The sequence below is a fragment of the Molothrus aeneus genome, chromosome 5 (genome assembly GCF_037042795.1).
Source record: "Molothrus aeneus isolate 106 chromosome 5, BPBGC_Maene_1.0, whole genome shotgun sequence".
Lineage (NCBI taxonomy): Eukaryota > Metazoa > Chordata > Aves > Passeriformes > Icteridae > Molothrus > Molothrus aeneus.
The window spans coordinates 30,810,978-30,836,311 of NC_089650.1; the positions used below are offsets into that span (position 1 = coordinate 30,810,978).

The window sequence follows — 25,334 nt, forward strand, 5'->3', positions numbered from 1 at the left end:
GGAAGAATGGAGGGCAGAGAAATGATGTTTCTCTTTCTATCTGTCCTTTTTCCAACTTACTGCTGAGGATGCTCATACATATTATCTTCACAAGGCTGAAGGTAACACCTGGGATTACCCCAGTAAGTAACACTACATGAAAACCACCATTTTAAAAGATAAACTTGCAGGTATCCTGATAGCAGACAATCAGACAAGCATTTCTTCTTTGACACAAAAGCTTGGATAACTATTTTCTGTTGTCTTTTTTCCAGTTTATGAAGACCTATATAAACAAAATATTTGTAACCTAAAAATCAAGAGTCAGTCAGCAGAATTCACAGTAAAATTTTCTCTCTCATTCCCTAGACAGACCTTTAAAATGGAATCAGAGCCTTAAATGTTAGTCAGTTTAAAATCAAGCTAATTTTGTCTCTTTCCTTACCTAGGCAAATCAAACATAAACGTAATCACTCATTGGAACAAATGAAAAGATGTGACCTGAAACTGCTGCAGATCAAAGATGTTTGGTCCTAGGGCCCCAGTGAAGAGCAGTGACACCCAGTGGCACAGTGTCTCTTGAACTTGGTGATTGTGTTCAGAGACAATTTCAAGACAGATATGCTATTGGGTTACAGATACAAAGAGGATTACAATTACTCTAGCATGGAGAATCAGATTTCCATTCCTCAAGAATGACTAAAATTCCCCCAACTTTTTCTCTCCACAGATGGTACTGATTTGAACAAATCATTCCATGCTTCCTAGAGTAATCATGCAGCTTGTCTAAATTTTCTAAACATGACTTAACTATGATGAAGTGATCACTGTTCACACTAAAAATTATGAAAGCCAGAAACTTCATACTTTTCAATTATTATTTCAGGTTACATTGGAACTGTATAAAGACTTATCAATTCTTATACACTGACAATTTGATATGTACCTAATGGGAACTGTATTATTGATCCAAATTTCTAGAAAGGTGCACTGAAAGAAAGGGCACGAGAAAGGTTATGAATGTGGTATTGTAAGAAACTAATTGCTGAGGACTGTTCTCTGATTGGCTAGTGTAAATTCTCATCCTAATTCCAAGTTTAAATTTCCCAAGAATCATACATAGGATCCCTTAAGTCTCATCACATATCTCACAGTCCTTCCCTATTGTATTATGTTTAGTATAATTCAACTATCTCTGGGAGTAGGGAGTTTTTCTAAGTCTAAAACATTTGGTGCAATGTACTCCACCTAATTTTCCATTTAATAGCTTCTAATTCAGCTTTTGAAAGCCAGCCAGGGAGCTGGCAGAGAGGCTAACCATGAAATGCTGGTGAATTCAGTTTCTGGAATGGAAGAGGAATGAGGTATTTTCAGATTCATCTCCCATTGTTCATATGATGCCTAAATTTCAATGCAAACTAACTGAAATCAGATCCGCATGGGATTTTAAGCTCCTAAAACCTATTTACATGACTGAACTCTCACTGAAGTTGACAGAAAGTTACACACCTAAATAGAAATTAGTTTGGCAGATCTCAGCCCTATGCTTGTCTGGCTACAATTCTAATCAGTCCTTCCAAAGCTGGTGGACTGCTCTGGAGTAAGTTTTTAATTGATAACATAAATAAAAGGAAATGCTTGGTAGAAAAAGCACTAGCACAGTGGAAAGACTCATATCAAGTTAAAATTGGCCAGCAGAACTGGTTTAAACTAACAAAAAACACTTGGTAGAAAACACCTTATTCACAATGCAAGGATAACCTGAGGGCAGCAAAGGACACATACACAAATCTACTGAGAAAAGAGAGGTTATGGCGTTCTGTGGAGACTTTTGTAGAAAGCAACAACTACAGCTGCACAGGCTGTGAACAGAAGACAGTAATATGATATGGCATAGTTCCTAACAAAGTTAATAAAAAAAAGCCTGCCTACAGAACAGCTGCTTGTAGCTGGAGTTTGGATGAAAAGGACTGCGGCAGCCTAGAAGTCTGTTGGGCGGAATTAAGAGCGTCAATAGGAGGAAAGTGAAGAACAAAGTAGAACCGACAGCAGTAGGCACACACCAAAAAAAGGCTTCAGAAAATAGAAATAACTGAAAAGAAATATTCTTACTGACTATCTCTATTAATTTTTTAAAGCTTAGTTACACAAATGAGTTCCATGGGTTAAGCTGATAACCCTGATCATACTAAATACTAATCAAGTATAGAATGCTAACTTCAGGAGGAGTCATCATGATACAAAGTCCTGCTCAGTATGAATAAGTACATCATTAATAGGACTCAAATTATTTTGCTAACATAAAAATATAAAAAACTGTAGACTATTTTTCCCATGACTTGGGATTGACATTATCAGACATGCTTTAAAGGCAATTGCACAGTTGAGAGCACGTCTTAAAAGAGCCTCTATGGACCATGTTTCTCAGCCCTTAGCACATTAGAAAACTCAGTGTCCAACTGTGGGATCTAAGTACTGAAAAATAAACTCATGCAAATCTAGAGAGAAATGCACTTCTTTAAAGTGAAAAAGAGTAGTGAAAAGCTACCTGTACTCAAGTCTTAAATGTTCAGCCTTCCATTAAACTAAAACAGTCTGCTATTCAGTAAACATTTGTGTTTGACCTGTAGTTGCTATCCATGACAGCTTTGTACATATGTCATCACCATTTCTTATATAGTAATGCAGAGTTGACCTAGTCCCTACAAAAAAAGACAAAAATTCCTTTATCCTTAGCTATATGAATCATCTAGTTTATCAACCTTCTTATAAAAATCACACCAGTACAATTTCACTGGCAGCAACCAAGTGATACTGCATTTTTCTAGTGAAGATTTTCCATCAACCTCAAAGCCATTAACTTAAATTTGGACCAGACAACTAATCATAAGATGTAAAGAAGTCCAAATGACATAAAGAAAATTACATCTGGGAAAAAATTAGTCATCTTGGAAAGAAATGTTTCAAAGAATTCACTCTGAAATTTTTACTGGATGATTTTACTTTAATACAATTTCAAAATGTGAACTTGCAGAGGGATTGAACATGTGAAACACACCGCCCTTTTCTGCATTAGTGACAGGGGACACTGAAGCTCTGCCATTTCCAATACAGTGGCTCTTCAGCAGGCTGATTCCTCAGGATAACCAGGGCAAACCATCTGCACTGCACATCCTACTTGCAGCCCTAAGAACCCCTTGAGGGCATGGGTTTAAATATTCTTCCAGCGCATCACGGTCATCTGTCATTTTCTTCACTACTTAATGAGGAAAATCATGTAACTCCAGTTCAGAGCTGTCATGAACTGCCAAATCCTGAGAAAAGGATTTATGGTGAAGGAAACAGCATTTCCTTGGATGTGAAGAAGGCTTTAAGCTCTTGCTATGCTTTGTGCTTCTCAAAGGTCTTGATCAAAAAAAGCCCACATTTTCCAGTGGGAACCTGCATATTGGAGATACAAATCCAGAACCTTTCGAGGGCAGAGTGTAAAGACATTTTGTGCACATGTAACAAAAGATGATGCTAGTTTGCCACCTCCACACCAAAAGACCTGAGAAACTTTCCCAAGACCAATTCCTTTAGGCACTACTCTTATTTATTCAGAAGGCATACTTCTGTGTAAAGCTACAAGTTAATGGCCTGGAAAATGAAGCCCAGATTAAATGAAAAAGTGCTTCTTGGGCAAATTTCTAGCCATAACCATATTTCTTTTAAATTCAAGTCATCATGAATGCATCTCTGTTTAGCAGAAAACAAATGGTAAGGACTGTACCAGAGTACAGTGGGGGCCTCAACCTATTCTTAGACTGTGTTCAGGTATAATATCAGGTATGACTAGCAGTAAGGGGGAGAAGTGGGGAAATTACTCTCTGTGTCTTAGTACTGCAATCAATATGATTATTATTCTCAGAAAACAGTGAAAAGTCTATAAAGTAAAATCTAAATGAAAATATTTAAAGCAGAAGCAGTTTTCTTTTTATTACTCAAGCTTTGCATACCTCAAGTGGTTTTTTAATTGTTCTGTTTTTATTGTAAACTGAATGACTGTTACACTTGTCCCAGATTTGTGAGTTAACTGAATATTCACAGATTTAGTTTGCCTTTTGGAGAAGCTTCCTACTGTTTAATGTCCGTCTCTTGCTTCTAAAAATTCTTTCAACCTTAATGAAATTTCATTTTAGTAAGTGCATTATCTTGAAAATAATCCAAGGATATATATTCAGTCATAAAATCCTAACTCATTTATGCATGTATATGTATAGTATATTATCTTTCATATCCCTTATAATGTATTTAATCACAAACTAATACTATCACTACAAAGCTGTCAGCTTTTATAACATACTGCAATCTGGCAGAGGTGGACAATGACAATGGAGCTAGATTAGTCAAAAAACACTACTAATCTCCTCATAAATTTAAGTTTCATGATTGATGTTTATTTTTACCCAGATATGAACAAATTTACCTCAAAAAAGGCAAACAATCTTGCCAAGAATTTAAAGGTCAAATGCTATGCAGTGAAACACTGAGCCAAATTCGATTTCACTTTATGTCAGAAATAAATGCATTGTCAGTGACTCAGTGCTGGCTACATATTCTGTGACTAATCTTAGACCACCATAAATAAGAAGCTGACAACAGCTATAAAACTGTTTCCATTCCCATCCATGAATCTCCAATTCCTAGTATCCAGTCACTACAAAACAATTCATGCAAACACACAGCTAAGGAAATGTCCTAATAATAACTAGTTTGTTGTAAATATGACTAAGCAACAACAAAGCAAGAAAGGGTCAGTGCAGAGTTTGTGGCAAAAAGTACATGTGTTATAGTATAAATCCTTCACTTAGGAAAGCTCCTAGTGATAAGACACATGAAACAAATGTTACAAAATACAGAGTGTAATAAAGTGGTTTTTTTTTTTTCCCTGCTAGCACAATTCCTTATAACATGGACCATAGGACACTACCAGTCTCTCCCTAAAGCCCATGGTTAATCCACAGCTTTCGCAGTCTTTCCTCAAGGACTAATTAATATCCACTCCCAAATTTCTCAGAAATCCCAACAATTAACTTTCTCAAAAGTTAATTCCCTAAAGAAGTGTCAGGCTTCTTTAACACCGCTAGAAGCCTTTCCCCCATCCTCCAAGATCCAAGGAAATCTCCTGTTCTCCTCTGTTACCAGAGGGTAACATCCCTCCTAGGCAGCTATCTCAAAGTCTGAACTCCATGTCCAGGTTCAGTCTTGCTCTGGCTCTGAGAGTTGGCTCCTCAGCAGCCATGGTGTAAAAGAAATCTTTGAGTGTTCTGACTCAAAGATTTGAGAAATGTCCAGAAATGCAGGAACATGTATCTAACATTGAACACAGCAGCTCAGCTCACTACATTATTTCCAGCCAACACCGTAAAATGTTGAGTAAGAGTATGCTCATGTCTGATACTTAAACAATTCCTTTGCCTTTTCAAAATTGGATTTTGAGCCCTGCTGATGAACAGAAGTTTCTGAGCAAACAAGAGGACAGATGAACCAGGCATAAGTCTTAAATTGCCAAGGTTCTGGAGATAGAAGGGGACTATCAGGGATCACAAATTGGCAGCATTTGTAGGGGAACTGCTGACAAGGAAGCCAATTTAGGTAGAAAATTTTCATCAGAAATGTGTATGAATGTGCCACATCATAGTTCAAATAACAGATGTGGCCAGGCTTTAGTGGGATAGACTGTATCATGAGGAGGGGCAGTCATCAAAGTACAACCCTGGTTATTTTCACAATGCTGGCCAAAATATGCCAGCAAGGGGCTTGTCCTCATTTGGAGCTCATCCATTAAATCTGGAACCAAAGCAGCAGCAATCCAGCTGACAACGCAGACGTGGTCTAGATTCATTCAGACATTCACATCCACAACTCTAATTTTAAGAAATTTGGAAATCAAAGCTCATAATGGAAGACCAAGGCGTTGTGGAGAGATCCACAGGAGGGATCCAGAGGAGGTGCATGCCACTCAGGAAGCTAGCAACAGGGAATCTAAGAGTAAGGGTAAGTCTGAGCTCCTCCAAGTTCAATGTCTGACTCAAATCTGCACAGCTGAGCTGCTCCCCTTCATTTGTCATTTGAACCAAAACCTTGCTCCTGACACAGAATTTTGTGTTTATTATTTGCCAGATCTGAGAAAATTCTCTCTTTCTGTTGAAGTATATACAAGTGCTGCGACTCATATTTAAAGTTATTCAAAAACTTAGTAATAAAGTATTACAAAGGCTCAGTTTGGTTTCTAAGCCTCTGGGATACAGTAGCGCTCCTCCATCCCACCCCTGTGTTTTCTAATTATCCAGCTTTTCTGAAATAGAGACCTACTGAACTCCATTGCATAAATTGATCTCACTTAAGAGAACACAAAAAAACCAAACCAAAACAAACAAAAAAAACAAAAAAAACCCCAACCAAACAAAAAAAAACCCCTAAACTAAATTCAATAATTTTTCCTGTATTTTATATTTAACTATCACCAAAGAAGAAAAAAATCCCAAGAAATAGTCCCAAGAGTAACAATCACCCCTGACTGGAGGACTGAAACAGGCCTTTGCTTCCTGGATTCAGATTTGAGCCCCTCTCCACTTTCAATTTAGAAGATAGGTACACAGCTATTCACATGGAACTAATTCTATTTTGCATAGAATATCATCTCCATGTTCCACATGTCAAGTGAAACACTGCCAAGATTAGGTGAAGTGTGAAGTGTGTGTGTGGAGAGAAAAAGGAAGACAGACTTTGGGTAACAATTTTTCACTTCAATGCCAAAAAACCTGTCTACATTTTTCTTTGGATTTAGCTCACAATTTTCCTTCTTCCTTTAAAAAATCCTACCCATGAAAAGCTATTACAAAGTTTGCTTGTAGAGGCTAAATTCTTCTCAATTTCCTGAATTCTGAACAGCTTTATTGCCATTGAATTCATACCACTGCCAGTTAGCAAAAGCAAAACAACAAAAATTTCACTCCCAAAATTTTTTTCAGACATAGAGTCTCAAATATGATAAATACTCTAGGAACAAAGCAGATATTATACAGCAACCTAAATGAATAAAATAACTATTCAAACTCACATAGAAAAAGTTGTTCTTGCTGTGCTTTTAAAAATGGCAATTTATTCTCATCACTAGGTGTGTTCTATAACAGGACAAAGAGGAAGCCCTGTTTCTCTTCATTCCTTATTAGAAAGAAATTTAAACAACAGAATGATTTAACTGCCTGTATTGAAGCAGTTTTTCCATGCCTGCTTGTTTCATAGTCATCATTTAAATTAAACAAAAAAATAACTCGAATAATTATTTACCTTTTTCTGGAAGTGTACTGGCATTGCATACCTGTTCTTCACCCTCACCAGCAGATGTTGCAGCTTTTATTTTAATTTGATAAGTAGCGTTGGAAAGCAGATTTCTGAAAGTATGCAGTGTACCAGAAGATGAGAGATTTGTAGAATTTCCTTCGACTGCTATGATGTAATGTGTAATTATGCCGTTGGCAGAAGCAGGAGGGTCCCACTGCACTAGGATGGATTGCCAACTCGTTGCAATACAGCGAATGTTCTGTACAGCATCTGGCACTTAAAGGACACACAGGCACCAAAGATTAACATGCACATGCAACTAAAACTGTAATCACACAACAGTATCATTAGAGAAGCAGACACAGTGTTCATAGCAAGAGTCAAACGCTGCAGTGTCAGACAAATTAATAAAAAAAACCACAGTGAAAGAACAAAACTATGACTTTGTCCTCATTAGATGGTTCCTTTCCAACTGCTATGAATATGACTGCTGTTAGTACTTGAGAGAGAAGAGGCTATCTATCTGGCTTCTTCCTAGTCGTGGGCTTCAGTTTTGTTTTCCCAACAAAACTTTTTGCTCATATTTCCCCCATGTGTTTTTAAACACAGTGTACTATAACATACACAGTATACATACTCTATATACCTACTACATATACATAGCAACAGCATCAACAGTAGAAGTTCCTTATTTATCTGTTTTCTTATATATCTGTCAGCCTTACTTCTTTCAGGCCGTATATTACATTTCTCTGTACAGAAGTCACTGGGCAGATTTCAGAGCTTTCATATCAGTTCTTTCAACTTATTGTTTCCCATCTATTTGCTGGTTGAAGCAAAAGAAATTTCTTAAAATACTCATAAAAAATTAATGAAGGTAGAAAATACTACAATCACTTTGAAAATAGAGCAATTATTTATGAACAATTGGTTAAAAAGAAATAAAGAAAGTAACACAAGTATGGAATGTCAGTCTGAAATGAAACAACTGACGGATGACTATGGCTTTTGAAGAGCACCACATTCAGCTGCAGGAGTCCAACAGCCAAACTGAACCAGCTCAGTGATGGTCCAGATTTCTGACAGTGTTCTAACTCTTTGGTACAATAAACTGTAAAACTCTTCCCCAGAAACTCTTCTTTACTGGTTCTGGAAAGAGTCTTCACTGGAAGCATGATCTTAGCAGACCTGTAGTCATCATATGGGATCTTTTTATTTTGGGGTCTGCTCCCTTTGCTAACAGCGTAGAGGAACCTGGGAGCCCCCTAACCAATGCTTGTTCCCTGGCACTGATAGTTCTTACAGAGTCGGGGGGTTGCTCTGACCTGGAAAAGAAGTTTTGTTGTGCAAAATTGGTTTTGCACAACAGCCAGTTTCACAAACCCACAGGCTGTCTTTAGTGAATGTTATGTATTTCACTTTTAGTGGCTAGCTTCCTTCCTAAAATAAATTCTTAAAAGAAAAAAAAAGTTAAAAAATTTCTATTTGTCTAATATAATTTCCAGTTCATTTGCCAATCTTTTATCCAGCTGCTTTTGATACTGCTAATGTTTCAGTTATTTTCACAGGGATCTGAATTATTGCTTTGATCTGCAAAGACTGATACCTATCTAATTTTCCTCCCTTTATCTGTGTTGCTATTAAAAGACTTATAGTAGCCATGTAAGCCTCTCATTTCAGATGAGGACATTTTTAATTCTACACTTCCGAAATCAGACTTCAAACCTAGTCTACAATAGGAATGTGAATCAGTGCTACACAGGCAAGAGACAATGAGTTAGTGTTAGGTTATATTTTGTTTGGAGAGAAGAGGAAGACTTTTGTTCAACCATACAAGGAAAACAAATATAAATGTATTTAAAACTGTCAGAACTGCAGCTCAGAAAAAGTCTTATATCTAACCTGATTCCATCGTTGTAAAGTGGACAGCATTACTGAACTGATTGCCATTCCCAAGCTTGGTAAACGCAGAGACACTGATAAAATAGGGGCTGTACGGTTCTAATCCAACAATGTTTGCCTCATGGTTTGAACCTGAAACGTTCTTAAGGAAGGAAATATTATTAGTACACAATTCATCTCTAGAAACATTGTAGCCTTCACCTTGAACTTACTGAAATGAACAGAAAATTTACAGCCACAGTTTTGCCTCTTCCACTGAGTAGCTTTCAAATACTGAAAACTATTTCCAACTTCACATCAACCCCTCTCACCTTCTACTTCCTTATGGATCTATGGTGGTTTCTATGAAACTACCCAAAGAATGTGTTTCCAAAGGTAGCTGGCTGTAGAATCCACTGTTTCTCTTTCACATGCTCATAGTGGCTTTCAGGAATTATGGAAGAAAGTGGGATGATGCCAGCATTTCCTCCCGCAATGGGGACTAACACCAGACCTCACTGCAGCATTGTCTTTTCCTGCAGCTTCTACAAGCATCTCAGATGAGCAGGGTTCACTATATAGTTTCTAAGCTTGAGATGCAATCCTGACCTCAGCTTGCTGCCTTTGCAGTTCACGGAACATTCCTTGAGGCCACCCAAGCAATCAGATTTAAGCCTTGATCAAATTTTGTATGTCATAAAATTATAGATTCATAGAATGGTTTGGGTTGGAAGGTGCCTTTGAAGACCATGCAGTTTCAACCCCCATACTGCGAGCAGGAAACCTTCCATAAGACTGGGTACTCAGAGCTTCACCCAGCCTGGCCCTGAACTTTTATATAGTATCTACTTCAGTTGCAATTTACTCAGTTCTTATTCTTTGATTTTTTAATGAAGACCTCTGAACAGATCTTACCATTTTTTAAGATGGTAAAAATTTTTGAATCTTGAAAGTCCATAAGGTACTAAATAGTTAAACAAAGGTAGCCCCAAAGCAACTAACTTCTGTCATTTTCTAACATCAAGCTTACACTAAAATTCCAAGTAAGATTAATAAATCTCACTGTTAATGAAACATTAGAAGCTCAAAGCACATTAAAATCAAGCATTTTTTCCTGTTTAATTTGAAAAATTGAATTACAGGTATGGTGGGAGGGAAAATAAACTGTCTTAGCAAATAGGAATTTATAGGAGCTTCATAATTCTAGGAGCATAACAAGCATTTAAAATATTTGCCATAACTTTTTTTTCCTAAAGCATGAAAAAATACTTTAAAAGATTATACACTCTTAATTATAAACATACCCAAAAAAATAGTTTTTCAGTGTTGTTTTGATAAATCTTAAAATTATATCTCATAATAACACCATTTGACCGGGGACTTGGATCCCATTTTAGCCACACAGAATCTGCGGTGTAGTTGATAATGGTCAAATTCTGGGGTGGAGCTAACGGCACTGCAAAAGAGAAATGCTATTGAGTACCAAATCACAAATACTCCAGGCAAAGCAATACATGCAGGAGAACATAGGCACTTTTGTTAAAATTTGTATCTGAACTCAAGCTAACAGTACTTCATTGCTATTTAAATCTTTTTTCTTACTCTTTGACATGAAACAAATTCCATTAATCCAGAATACATGTTTAGTCAGCAAGGGATCTTCTCAGAGATCTAACAAATCTATTAATCACTTAAACATCCCTGCTGTCAGAACTAAGAGATTTCTCAGAAGTCATATTACATATATAACTGGAATGCAATACACTTTGCTTCCTCCACCATTTATGGACCACAACTCATCATAAATTTAAAAGATGTGTAATTTACCATGCAGGGGAGAGGAGGTCCATGTACAGGAGAACTGTGTGAATTTGTCAGAAATATTTCCATGTTTTATCATTTTTCAATTACAAGGGGGGATGAAGAGAAAGGTACTCTTGCTTGCTTCAAATTCCCTGACACTTTGCAAACCGTAACACATTCCAAAGGCAAAAGATGTTTCTTCATGGGGTTATTTTTGTAATCTTGTGCAGAATGTGACCTCCTCTTGTGCACTGTGGCAGGAGGAGGAGCACTCAGGAAACACTTGCCTTGCAGTGCTTCCTTTGCTTGAAAGCTCTTCACTCACAGACCAATGGAAAATTAATCCTTCATATCAACAGGTCTGATGCTCAGATCTAAGATGGATGCTGTAATAGAGCTGATATTTTGAAGTTGTTTACAATTGAATTTGCTCACCTGACTCATCCGTGTAGAACTGAAGCACAGCAGAGGGACCAGGTCCTTTTATTGTTCTGGCAGCTACATAAATGCTGTACAATGTGAATGGCAGAAGATCTTCCAAAATGATAAAATTATTGGTGGTAGAGAATGAGCTATTCCTTCCTGGCCCAAATAAATTTAAATCATAATGTATTATAATACCATTTGGCTTAACTGGAGGTTCCCATGAAAGCATAACTGAGGTAGTTGAGAGATTTGAAAATGTTTCCATTACAGGCGCTGTTTCTGGGACTATATGAAGAAATAAGAAAGAGAAAAACAACTATAATCTCAGAAAAATATGAGTTACAATGAAAAATTCTATTTCACAAACTTAAAATGGAAATGTGCAGCATTTTATTTTTCTTGTTTCATTTAGTGTTTTTGTCACTGTATTACAAAAACACTTAGTGAAACAAGAAAAATAAATTTTTTTTTTCTTTTAGAAAGCTATTAGGGTTTTTTTTTAATATATTTCTTTAGGAATGAATAAAAAGTCTTACCATCTTCATCAGTTCTTATGTGAAGACTTAGAGTATGCTGTTCAGAAGATCCTTTATCAGTGGCTGGTGTGATTTTCAGAATGTAATCAGTGTATTTCTCCAGATCATCAAAAATTGTGCTTGTGTTGTAAGTAAGGAAAGATAATATCTTACTGGTTCCCAGTTGCATTAAACTTAGAGAAACATGAAAGAAGACTAAGCCATTTGGCTGGGATGGTGGAAGCCAGCTTACATTTACAGAAGATGAGGAAATGTTTTGATAGATCAGATTTTCAACAAAACCTTCTGGGACTATGAGAGATAATAAGCAAAAAATTAAATGCATGGATTACAGTAATAAAACATCCAAACCCCAACCAGAAATAACTGCTCAAAATATAATTAATCTGAAAGTGTCAGTTGCAATATTTTTTACAACTTTTAAAAATAATTTGTGTTTCAATATCAAGAGCAAAATGGTTGAAGGTATATATGAATAATCATTTCTGTTAAATTTCTTTAGGACAAGAGCCCTAATGAAAGCTTAAGACAATAATCTTATTGCTCGTATCCACAGAGGCTTGTGCTCCAAGTTCTATGTGCTCTAGTATTTGAAAGACTCAGATCAAAATGCCTTCCTTGCAAAGATAAATATTGCAGCATCAAAAACCACATTTAATGGTCTTTTTTTAACTTTGCCATCATAACAGTAAAATAACTTTTAAGTTAGACAATATTTAATAAATATTTAATAAAAGCGCTGATATACAATGAGCACTAAAAAAGTTATTAACTTACTGTCCTGATCTGTATACACATCTATTTTTTCACTGGTTTTGTTTCCATCACCAAATGCTGTGCTTGCAGTTAACCACAAAGTATAATGGCTGTATTTTGCCAAGTCATCCAGCACTACACTGACATTGCTGTCATTACCATAACTTGTGAAATTCTAAAGAGAGAAATAAAAGAAAATGTTACCACATAAAATGCTTTTTATTCATTGATTTCTCTTTCTAGTTCCCCATTTAGCCATCACCACCACCACCAGCAGACATGATTCACCACAGCACTCAGAAGACATAAGCCTATGCTTTGACTCCTAATGAGTACTGATTTTTTCTGAGATACTTGATTTTATGATGTCTATTTATACCCCTTGTAAGTACTACAGAGTACATGATTGGCTTCTATTGTTTGTAATTGTTGAATGCCAATTCAGGGATTAAAACTGTAATATTGCAGTATGTTTATCCATATTTCATCAAGAAAATTAGCAAAATAAACCAGCATCTGCTAATTGTCTATAGATTACATGAACCACACATGCCTAGGCTGATCATTGTTAATCAAATCAAAGGACGTCTGTCTCTTTAATCTATTTTTATGAGAGTAGATTTTGAACTTAAATCTTTCAGTAGCAGAGATCTAACCACACCCCTTGATAAACTGTTCCTTTTGCTAGTTGTCCCTTGCAGTAACACCATGCCATTATCTCTAAGGAAATGTCTATAGTGAGTGGACTCATGTTGAACTGAAGGCATCAACAGATTTTTTTTCCTCTGTGCTACTGAAAGATAGCAGCAGAACCCAGTCCCAGTGTCTTATGAACTATATAAAAAAATGCCATTAATACTGTGACTACAATGGCAAGTTAGTGCTCAGATCAGCACCTCTAAGGAGGCCATTCCTATTTAGAATCAACAATTTTGGAAGATGAAAAGACAAAATATAAAGCACATTATTTACGTAAGTTCAGCTATACCACATAAGTTCAATCAGTTGAAGTTGAATGTGTTGAATCATCCACTGATTTACAGGAACCTGACTTAGATGATCCAACACAGTTTGGTTCATGGTTTGAAAATTGTTGAGACATCATTTAGCCCATAAGCATATTCAGCTCAAGCATTGGGTAGCAAGTCAAATCTTCAGTGTGGATTCAAAGAGCCAGTAGCATTTCTCTCCAGCAGCCACATTGCTGCATTGACCAGATGGCATGGACAGCAGTTCTCAGGACCAAAGAAATCCTAACTTTTCTACACAGAAATATTTTCAGGATGAGCTGGATTTTGTCCAACCCCCTGATGAATTCCAGTTATTTGGCCTGCCCTCTATTTTTGCTGTTAGATCAAATCCACATCCTCCACTTTAAAATGCAAGTTAGCTTTCAAGGAAATTTTTTTCTGAAAAAAAGAGGCTGTGAGAGCAAACTTACGAAAGCAAGAGAAAGGCAACAGAAATATTTGAATATTGAAATTTAGAAATACCACATATAAGTACAGGAATGCTAAAACTGCACGCTAAAAAATTGATTACATTTCTCATAAGGAAAGTTATTGAAGAAGTCACCGTGATGTGCTTTATCACACAGTTGAATCCATACTGTGCAAACTGATAGGTCAGTATGCAATCTTTATGTCTGTCACCAATATCTGTCACATATCAATTTATATATCTAATGCAACACTTCACCAATTTTTTGTATGGGCAAAATATTTTTATTTTTGCAGAAAACTATAGGTGACACTCTCATTAATTTCCCTGAGATTTTTATATCTGTATTTGAAGACCTAGTTTTACCTGCAGTCACTAGTACTTATATAACATAAGTAAGTAAACAGTTTGGCAATGAAAACTTAAGCTTTTGTTTTGAATGCAGAACAGTGCAAATTGGGAGTATAATTTTTTTTATTTAATGTGTGAGTATCCACTCATTAAATGACTATAAGCACACTGTTAGTTTTGCCCAATAGATTAGGTTAAGTCAACATCAGTCAAAATACAAAAAATTCCACCTCACTATATGACTTTTTTCTAGAAGTAGTTTGAATTTCATACTAGCTGCACACCTAACTAAAAAAGCCTGGAAAGAGCTTTGTGTTATATTTGGTAAGTTAAGATACAGGAAAGAGTGGATCAGATTCTAAGTTATTTAGTTAAACTCTGATACTCAAGCAGGGTATGACAGAAAACATCATCTGGCCCAGAGGAAGCATTCTAATACCATCTTTTTGTTACTGTTATTATTGTTAGCAAAAGTTAGTAATTTATAACAACATGTAATAATCAGATTTTTTTTTAAATAAGATCTTAAATAATTACCTGAGTTTTAAGGTAAAAATGTCAAGGCTACCACATCAAGTTTTGATCCTAGATTTAATGGGAGTTTATTGATATGAACAGCTGAAAATTCAACTCTTAGTTTAAAAAGACCTTTACAATTTAGGCAGCTGTCTGGCAGTTAGGGACTCAGTGAACCAACGTGAATAAGAGGGTTTTGGTGGGTCAACAAAAACTATTTTAAGACGTAGTTCCTTTACTGTGAGGACCCCAAGGAGATATCTCTAACTACTGATATGACAAAATATTAGGAAAATTCCAAAATGTCAAGAAAAAAAGGAGCACATAATTAAGAGTAACAGTGAGCAGGAAGAGCTGTGTGGGTACAAACTGAGAAAAGATGAAACTTGTACTAATTGTACCCTGGGGATAGAACACTTTAGGAAGTTTTACAATTAACTGTGGCTGTAGATGAAAGCAAACAGCTTAGGATCTTTGGCTACAGCTGAAGAAATTCTTCCTTCTGTCCCTTTCTTCATCCATACATGAAAGAAGTTTTGACATAGCAAAGTATCAGATTATTAAAAGCAGCTAAGTGTAAGCAATACACTCAAGCCATGAAAGTGTCAGCAGAAACTAGTATCTTCACCTCAGGAAGTGGCAGACATTTCCAGTGGCATAAAGCTGTAGTTAGCTGTATAAGGAAAACATGGTGATGCTCTTCTTCACTGTTAAGCTTTTACCTCTGCTCTGTTTTCTTTTTTAGGTTCATTGTATTGCATTCTTGTTTGAGTTAGAGGATCACTTACTTGACTCTGGAAATCAGGTGAGATTGGTGATACTGCGAAGTCTTATCCAAACCATCCTTCAAGGAGTGGAATATTCACTGTTCCATTAAAAACCTAAGGGAAGTTATTTCCTTTTTGTCTGCTGTACCATTCTGAGACCAGCTTTTTAAAAATTTGCAGTGTATCGTAGAGACGTTCCCCTTTTTATCCCTATTTTGGTCATACAGGTGAAGAAAATGTTTCATTGTTAAGTACTCTAATACATTGTTTGCATCCCTTGTCTGGATCCCAAGGGTAGACCAAGTTGAATTTCACTCTGAACTGTATCCAGTCATATTCATTTGCTTGGCTTGAGGCAGAGGTTGGATGATTTGGGTCAGATATTCAGTTGCTAGAAGGATCATAGGCTTTTTTTCAGTCCATGCCCCTGGTTCCCCTCTCTGGTCTGTCAGAGCAGGAGAGCTTTCATCTGTACTGAAATTCCTACACTGGGGAAATTTATTGAAGCATATATTTATGCTTGTAATTAGCACCTTTCCACTTTCTTGCTAATCAAAACAGAAGTATATAGAGATTGAATAAGAAAGTTCATTATTCAAACCAAAGATACCTTTCATAGATTCATAGCCATGAGAGTTACTTCCATTGAGTCTTTGATTTATTTCCTGGATAGGACTGAGAATATGGACACTATGATTGCTTCAAGCACCAGGCAAGGCATCATGGAGCAAAACCTGCAAAGCTGCTATTGCAAACAGTGAAATCTTGAACTGTAGGAACCCAGCAGTGTTAGAGAGAAGTGAGGTGAAGAAGAGGTACAGTGTCATGTCATCTGTGAAGGAAGCACTCTTTGTCAGCATACATGTCATATCTTTACTGCACTGGGACAGGGTAAATACACCAAGAAGTAGCATTTTCCCTAGACCTATGACAGCAGAAGAAGATGAAAGATAATGCTGAACTGGAACCTAGCCTAATGCAGGTGATGGTTTATTCTAGTTGGCTACCAGCCATTCCTCCCTCTCTGACACATTTTCTTTTACAACTGTCAGCATCTCCATAGAAACAGTCCACTCATCTACCAAAATCCTTAAATCTAATCTCCATCACTAAATATTTCCTTCTGCTATTCTTGTCTTGAACCTTGGGTCTGAGCATCCCAGGCCTTCTGACTGGACAGCTGCAGTGTTATTTTTCATGTAGACCAGTAAAGCAGAGAAACTATATATTATTTTTCTAACTGAAGAGGGTACATAAATTTCCCCTTTTTGACAGAAAACTCAAATTTCTGCATCATGTCAAGGAGTAAACTGTATCTTTTATCTCAGGTCTTTTTGTGTATTTGGGCATTTTTTCCCTAACCAAAATGCTTCACTATACAACTACTAACTTCCTAGTTTTAACATATTAATAGTCAATGGTTTATGTTGATTAGGTTTTAATATGCCTGAGCATTTTGAGAATGTGTGAGAAGTGATAAATTGAGACAACAGAATAGCACAAACAGTGATAAATTGAGATAACAGAATAGTTTAGTATGACTTCTGGATCTATTTCAGATTATGAGAGCATTGGGAGATATTAATTTGCTTGATATTCTTTAGCAAGGGTGTTTATTCAGGCATCTAGAAGTTATGCTTTAAGACTTGGACCTCTGGCATTATGTCCTGACAAAGACGCAGACTGGTAGAGAATGGCTGCCTGCAATGTGAAAATGTGAAATGTGAAAAGATCACCCACTTTTTCAATTCTCCTGTATAATTTCTCCAACTGAAAATAGAGTTTGGTTAAATATAATCAGAATGGTCACTTTGACACAGAGTATTTCAACCAAGGATTCTTTCTTTCCAAACATGTGCAATAGAAATCTTAGCAGCAGACCCTGCAATTACATGGTTATAGTTCTAAGTTACAGAAAGCTGTAAGCTATATGTATGCATACTCAGGCAGCTTACAACTGTCTGTATATATCATATATATATCAGGCTGACTTATATTATATATAATATAATATTATATAATATATAACATATATAATAATATATAATATTATATATCACATATCAGGCTGACTTTCACACATGCATTTCTCTGTTGTAAAAGGAGTAATATAAAATACCTGACAGAGTATTGAATGAGTTGGCTTTTTTTCACCTGTTTGAAATCTGTCTTGCATCCATAGGAATGCCAAGGTACAGATTAGGACTGCAGTGTAGATTTGGTAGTTGCCAAGCTAAACAGTGAGCTGACAGGATGTGCAGGGCAGAAGGAGTTAAAGGGAGTAGACAGATTAAGATTTGATCATGATTCAAGAGATTAATGCTCATATCCCATGGGCAGTAAGAGACAGATGCAACAGCAGCTGTAACTTATCTTCTGAGGGCAGAGGGATGGAATAGAAATCAAAGTCAAAAGATTGAAAATGGTAGGTTACACACACAGAGGTAGAACTACTGTCAGCACTTTTGTCCTGACAACACATAATATGCCAAAGCAGCATTCCACTCATGCCACCATCCTTTCCTGGCCTAACTACATCACATGATAATAAAACTGGACCCTCACCTTGCTGGGCCAATGCTACTGTGCTCCATCTTCCCTATCTTCCTCCTTTATTTCCAGAGTCCTGGGCACATCTTGGAGGGTTTTATCTCTCTCTCTCTCTCTCTCTCCCCCTATCTCTCTCTCTCTCTCTCTCACTCTCTCTCTCTCTCTCTCAGTGTGTCAGCTTTGCCTTACTCATTCATCTCAGAGTTACACCTTCCTAAAGGCAGGAATAGTCCAAGTCCATAGTCCTCCTCTAAAATTGCTTGAAATGTCCTTCATAGGATGGGCTGGTTCAAGTGATGCACTGATGTAAAGTTTGTCCACTTAAATCTTAAATTTGTCCACTTTACATCTTAAATCTCTTAAAGAGATTTAAGAAAAAAAACTGTTGCCATAGCAGTGTGTGCAAACAGAGGCTTTGATCTCAACTGGAGCCCTGATTTTAATCTCATCAGAATGTGAATTCATGGCACAGTCCTGCTTGCACCTGAAACAATGCAGAGCCCAGTGACTACATACCTGCACACAAGTCAGAGACGTGTATACACTGAAGTATGTCAGCAATTATTCACTCACAGCTATGTCTAACATTTGTGAATATTTTTTCTAGTTATCCTCAAAAACGTGCATACCTCACCCTAAACATATCTTGATCATAAATTTATGCAGTCAAGGTTGTTTTCCATACATAATTTTCTAAATGAATTTATATTTCTTGTTTTTCTTCCATATGTGAAAAACTTGTGACCAAAAAACTGTAAAGGAAGATTATTTCTCTCGTTATATTTCTGTACTATAAGATATTCAAAGAAAGTAGAATAAAAAGACTATATACAATTAATAAGTGCAGTGCATAATTATGGATGAAATCAGCATCAGGAAAAAAAAAACTAAATGAAAATGTATCTCCAAAATATTATTTACAAGATTTTGTCTTTTAAGCTTTAACTTCAGAATAACAATCTTTGCTTCAATATACTAAAGAGTAATTTCCTTTGAGAGTAAGAAAAATGTGAAAAAAAAGCATTCCCTACTTTCACATTACCTCCATATTTTCAATACTGTACCAACATGTATTAAAAAGAAATTTACTGAAATTGATAGATTAGACTAAAAGAAACACTCTTGAGGGTGTGCCATGCATATAATGGGTCTTGAGTCTATCCACTACATATGCAAAGTGTGTATGTATATTAGGTGTATGTGTGCATATATATATATAAATAAAAACTTTGCATAATGGAATATTACAAAAAACCTATTGGCATTAATGCTTATACGATATGAATGCTCAGTGAGATGCACAATGGAAAACATGTGATTACAGATGTACTTCTGTCTTTTTAAGTTTAAAATCTACATCATGATGAAGGAAATATGAAAAACCAATTTATTGATAACTATAAAACTGACTTAATCTTTAAGTAATTATTAGAACATTTAATTTACTTCTACAAAAGAATATAAAAATAAGCTTACCTGTATGAATATTCCTGAGTTGTTTTTGAAATAAACTGAGTAGTACTGTATATTTCCATTAGGCTTTTGAGGAGGAGACCAGAATAGCATTATTGATGTGGAAGAAAGGTTTCTGTATGTAACATCTTTCGGTGGATCACTTGGTGCTGCAAAAATGTTAAGTTTTAGTATACCTAAAGCTTTTGTACCTCAAGGTTTTTTACACTTAATACCAGAAGTTCATCCACCATAGTAGATTTTACAACATCCTATGGCAAATTAAATGTATTTCTGATTATGGTGTAGAAACTGCTTCACAAAATAATGAACTAAAATTGTATATGTAAAATGAATTTTTAAAACTCTTTTTCAATCATATTTGTATTTAGCTGAATTTTTAAACAGATAAGATTTTTCTTATAGAATTTTTCCTGTACTTACTGCTTTGTGCACATAGAAAATCTAATTTGTAGACATAGAAGTTGACTGAGTTACGTGTCTATACTCCAAATACAGTTAGTAGGGGAAAAAAAGTGATTTTTTTTCACAAAACCTAAATTTAAAGCCTTTTTCTCTCTGATTTTAAACAGAATTTAGGCTCCCAACTCATGTAGGTAAACCAGTTACTTAAGCTTGAACAGTATGATAATTTATATTTTTTTCCTCTTTTCTCACCCTATTAAATGTGCAGCAAGACCCCTGTAAGCCTTCTTCCATTAGTCCCTCCTCCTCATTATAAAGAATAGCAGCATATGGTTTCTCTCAGTAACACAGTGATGTAGGAGAGTTAAATTCAATTCCTTAAGTCAGCTTAGGAGAATTTAAATCCATATTTCTCACCATCCAAGAAAGTGCTCTACAGAACTTGCAGTGGAGTACTGAACACTATGATTATGTATCTCTCTTGCTTTGTGCTGCTCTAGTTTATGTAAAATATTAAAATATTAATTGGAGGGGGAACCCCAGGACCAGTTCCTTAAAGTCTGTCCCTATAAAGTAAAATTATATTCCCATACCAGTTTCAACAGCAACTGTGAATATCTACAACCTGACGATGTAAACAAATTTTGGAGGGATGGCTCAGATAGATGCTATCCTGCCAGTGGTTGTGCACTGGGGAATTGTTGATATCTGTGCAGGGCAATTCTGAAGTATGCCTGCATACTCATACTATCTGTTTGGCAACAGATTATAGCAATATGATTGATGGAAAACCAGAAACAAAACTTAAACTGAATGACTTTCAAATGACTTCCACTATATCATATGATCATATAAAAGTCACTTTCCATGTTGTAAGTATAAAATAATTAAAAATGGAATATACACTGACAGTGTTCATTTTCAAATTAAAAATATTTCAGACTTAAGAGGGATACTCTAAGAAGTATTTTCCCTATCAGAAATTGTGTCACAGCTGCTTAAAGCAAGGATCTATTAAAATATATTACAAAAATAATATGAATTATTTCAAAGTTTAGAAAGAAATTTGGATCTTATCTGTCCTAAAGAGAATTTTTTTTTCTCGGTAAATTAGTAACAATACCTATCAATTTTATAGAGCCACAGATACAAGTATACACAAAAATAGAGCCACAGAGACAGGTAGAATGTCTGTCCTTTACAAGTCAAATGTCACTTCTACTTCAGTGGCTTTATTAACATAAAAAAGGCTGACAGAATTTTAAGGCTGAATGAAAATAAAAGTTCATACTGTATATAAGCTTACCTCCTTCAGAAGTTCTGAATGTTATAGTATCACTTTTTATGTTGCCATCTCCAAATCTTGTACTTGCTGTTAGGTAAGCACTATACTCACAGTTATATTCTAGGTCTGTGAATTCCAGTGATGTTTCTGTTACATTTACACTCCTCTTTGACATTTTATTCCTAAAGAAAAATTATTTTATTAATTATATATATACACCATTTCTCTCTATATATACACACCATTTCTCTCTATATATATAATTACAGCATTTATAGCAAAAATGAAAAATGCAATACTGTGTTAAATATAAGTAATTTAGGTTTTTAAAAGAGGCTAGGATAAATTTTTGTCTTTTATGGTGAAAAGCTAACTTTTGTACCATGGCATCACAGTGGGGCTCTTCATGTTGCTTCTTACAAAAAATAATACCCCAAAAACCCACAGAAATATGTTTGCTAATTACATCAACAAAGACAATGGATACATGAAATATTAAGGAGAAGTATTTCTATCTATTTACTGCTTTCAAATGGTTATGTGGTACCCTTGGGAAGGACACAGTAGGGCATAACTAAACTGTCTCCCTGGACAGGAATAGCAAAATATAAAAAGATTATAGCAGGGAGCATGCCCTACTGTGACTCTGTGAAATTGGTCAGAAGGCTGAAGTTATAAATGGAATAATAGAAGATGATATGGAACAGGAATTAGCTGGTGCTGAGTTAATTCTGGTGGAATGTAGCAGAGGATCAGAATGGAACTCCAGTCAGGTCAAAACCCGCCTAGAAAGACTGTAAGATGTAACATTAATAAAACACTGGTATTAGCAAGGTATGAAATGATTATCAGAAAGTAAAATAAGGTACAGAAAGAGCTAACTTGAATTCAAAAAGTGTTATATTCCTTGTAAAGTTAAGATAATCTTTTAAGAAAGAAATAGGAGGAAAATAAAAACCTAACATTCCATTCCTTTAAAGATTTCTGTATGAGTAGGTGTCCTGTGTCTCTAATAGGATTTCATACAGAGATGATAATTTGATAATTAAAACCAAGAATCTTGCTCCAGAAATCACCATGAAACTCTTCACAAATGACAATGTGTTCTAATACTAAAAAAAAGAAAAAAGTGATTCAAAATTACTAGACTTTCATCCTTTGATAACTGAATGGCTGTCCCATTAGCAAAGATCACCATCTAATATATCTGAAGTAAGGTTACATTAAAAAACTACTGGAATGAGAAAATGTATGAGAATGAAATAAAAAATCCTTCCTAACCCTCAGATTTTGAGTGGAATGTCACTTAACATGGGAAACACTCTTGGTAACAGAGAAGGTTAACATTTACATTTTTCCCAAACTTCTGACAATTTTAATAGTCACTAAAATTTACAAGAGATTGCAGCTGCAGTTATCAAACTCTATACAAAGATAGATATTTTTTCCTGGATCTTTGCCCAATGTATTCTTAGTATGGAAATATGTATCTGGTTATAATTTAAGTAAGAAGACAATCCACAGCTTAGTGTTGTGAACATTTCTACTCTGAGTAACTGCATTCTTACATATGAGTTGCCAAAAACATTTCCACAACCAGGCACGGAAAGAAGAGCAAAAACTTGAAGTATTTCAAGGGAAGGTAATTTTCTGTTTAGAAACTACAAAGATTGCAATAAAAATAAGAAAATACTGATCAAAGTGAGTGCAGCCTTCACAGACAGTGAGGAAGTACCTAGCAGAATAAGTTATGCCAAGAAATTTTACTGAAGAAAAATAATATAAGGTTTTAAACCACATTTTTTTCAAAAATGCAGACAACACAGATTCTAAGAAATTGCATAATTCCACTTGACAAAGACAGGTACCATATTGTCTTAAAAATCTATACCTCCAAATAGACCTAGTCAATAAGTATCTCACAAAAATTTGCAGAAAAGGATAATGTCAAAAAACAATAGCTACATACAAGTTCAGCAATTTTGTTAATTGCACTTTTAATACTCAAAAATTACATTTAAGGAGTATGAGTTTTTGGGCTCAAGGATAGAAGAAATTTGCTTTACTACCTACTAGCACCCAAAGCCACCTTGTCCTCAGACAAATTCCATGAAATATAACTGAAAACATTGCAAACATCACCCTTTCTATTCTATTGATTGTGGATTTTGTTCCAAATCAGCTAAAGAAAGCTTGCCAAATTCTCTCTAACTGTTGCAAAATATTTAATGAAGTGAAGGAACATTTATTTAACAACTGTAGTAACCTTCTTCTTTCTGCTTCATTGAGAAGCACTGGGATTAACAGCCTCCTCCAAAATATATTGAGTACCTCCCAAGAGCAGCAATCATATGGCATGACAATTTGCCTTGTCAAATCTCCCCCTGCAAGGCATTTGATGAAACTGTATAGACAACTCTTTTAAATACTTAAAATTACTCTCCTTCCTTCACACCCCTTGCTCCCTGCCAAGGAAGGAGTGAAGTTACGACCCCTATGAAGGCAAAGAGAGTTTTTCTCCAATGTCCTTGCCTTAACATGATACCTAAAGCCTAAATTTAGGTATGGCACAGTAAGGAAAGACAAGAGAGAGCAAAAAGAATATGGGCAAGGCTTACAGCAAGAAGTTGTGTGGTTGCTTAATTGCAATATTTAGAAATATGGATAATTTAAGAGTTTCTTTTTTTTTAATAATTCTGTCTAAATCTTTTCTTACAGTAATAAAAACAGTAAGTTATAAGGGAACATAAGAATGAAAAGTTGCATAACCTCATGTCTTTGAACACAGTGTGCATCAAAACCATAGCCCTTATCATAAAGTAACTCTTCCCTAGTTGAGGACAGTCATTATTTTAAAGAGCAACAGACATTCCCAATAGAGTAGAACTAACAAGAGAAGATAAATTCAACTTTTCTGGAAAGAAGAGCTTTCTCCTCTTCACTTTATCATCAACTTAACTAGAAATTATAATTTAAAAAAATAGTAGTAACTGAGGCCAAACCCCTCCCCAAAAAACAGTAAAATAATGTAAGCTCAAGAGCAGTATGCCCACAAAAACTGAGGATTTGCACATCTAGTTCGTCTTATGCACCTTAGTATTTGCTCCCTGCACCTTAGCAATGGCAATGAAATGGTAAAACATAAATGCAAGATATTAAAAGTGATAATATAATAAAAAACGTTTTCACTTCTAGGAGAAGTTATAGATTTTTGAAGAGATGTCACGTTGCTAGACCAAACTATGTTTTGCAAGGAATAGGACAGAAGCTGCAAGTTTTAAAGTAACAAAACTCCTGCGTAAAGGTGAAAAAATATTGCAAGAGTAAAAGGAAAAAATAGAAATGGTTAGTTAGAAAAAACTAGAACACAATAAATGAAAAGTATCTGTTAAAAATATGTGTTTGGTATCAATGTAATAAATACAAAGTATAACAGTAGACATAATTGATAGCACATATGAAAACTCTAAACATGGCTCTTACTCACTGTCTATAACAGGAGGCAATATTTCTCTATTTTAAGCCTTTTTCAAATCTCCTTGACAATTCAGCATGGGTTTGCACCCTGCCTTGCAGCAGGCCTAATCAGAATATAATGGAGATAGGCACTATGATCTAGTTTAATTCTGAGTTCATTTACTATAGCATAACCTTTGGAAATAGATGTTGGAAATGCTTACGAAATGCTGAAATTGTTCCCCCAGTTTTTTGCTAGTCTGAATTTTCATATAAAGAAGTCCAGTATTTTAAGTGCTGGATGGATATTTGTTCTCCCAAAACATGTATTCAACATATTGTGTAACAAAAACCTAACATTCCTGATAGGTTACAGATTAA

At 35.5% G+C, this 25,334-nt stretch overlaps 1 protein-coding gene across 1 annotated transcript in view; it reads right to left on the reverse strand.

Moving 5' to 3' along the window:
• Nucleotides 1-25,334, reverse strand: part of PTPRQ (protein tyrosine phosphatase receptor type Q) — a 99,376-nt gene that overhangs the window by 50,112 nt on the left and 23,930 nt on the right. Inside the window, exons 18-25 of the mRNA XM_066550705.1 lie at nucleotides 21,519-21,679; nucleotides 19,811-19,956; nucleotides 12,732-12,885; nucleotides 11,955-12,245; nucleotides 11,428-11,703; nucleotides 10,494-10,645; nucleotides 9,211-9,352; nucleotides 7,315-7,584 (exon numbers count right to left, since the gene is read on the reverse strand). Of these exons, the coding sequence (XP_066406802.1) occupies nucleotides 7,315-7,584; nucleotides 9,211-9,352; nucleotides 10,494-10,645; nucleotides 11,428-11,703; nucleotides 11,955-12,245; nucleotides 12,732-12,885; nucleotides 19,811-19,956; nucleotides 21,519-21,679 (1,592 nt within the window). The remainder of the gene's footprint in view (nucleotides 1-7,314; nucleotides 7,585-9,210; nucleotides 9,353-10,493; nucleotides 10,646-11,427; nucleotides 11,704-11,954; nucleotides 12,246-12,731; nucleotides 12,886-19,810; nucleotides 19,957-21,518; nucleotides 21,680-25,334) is intronic.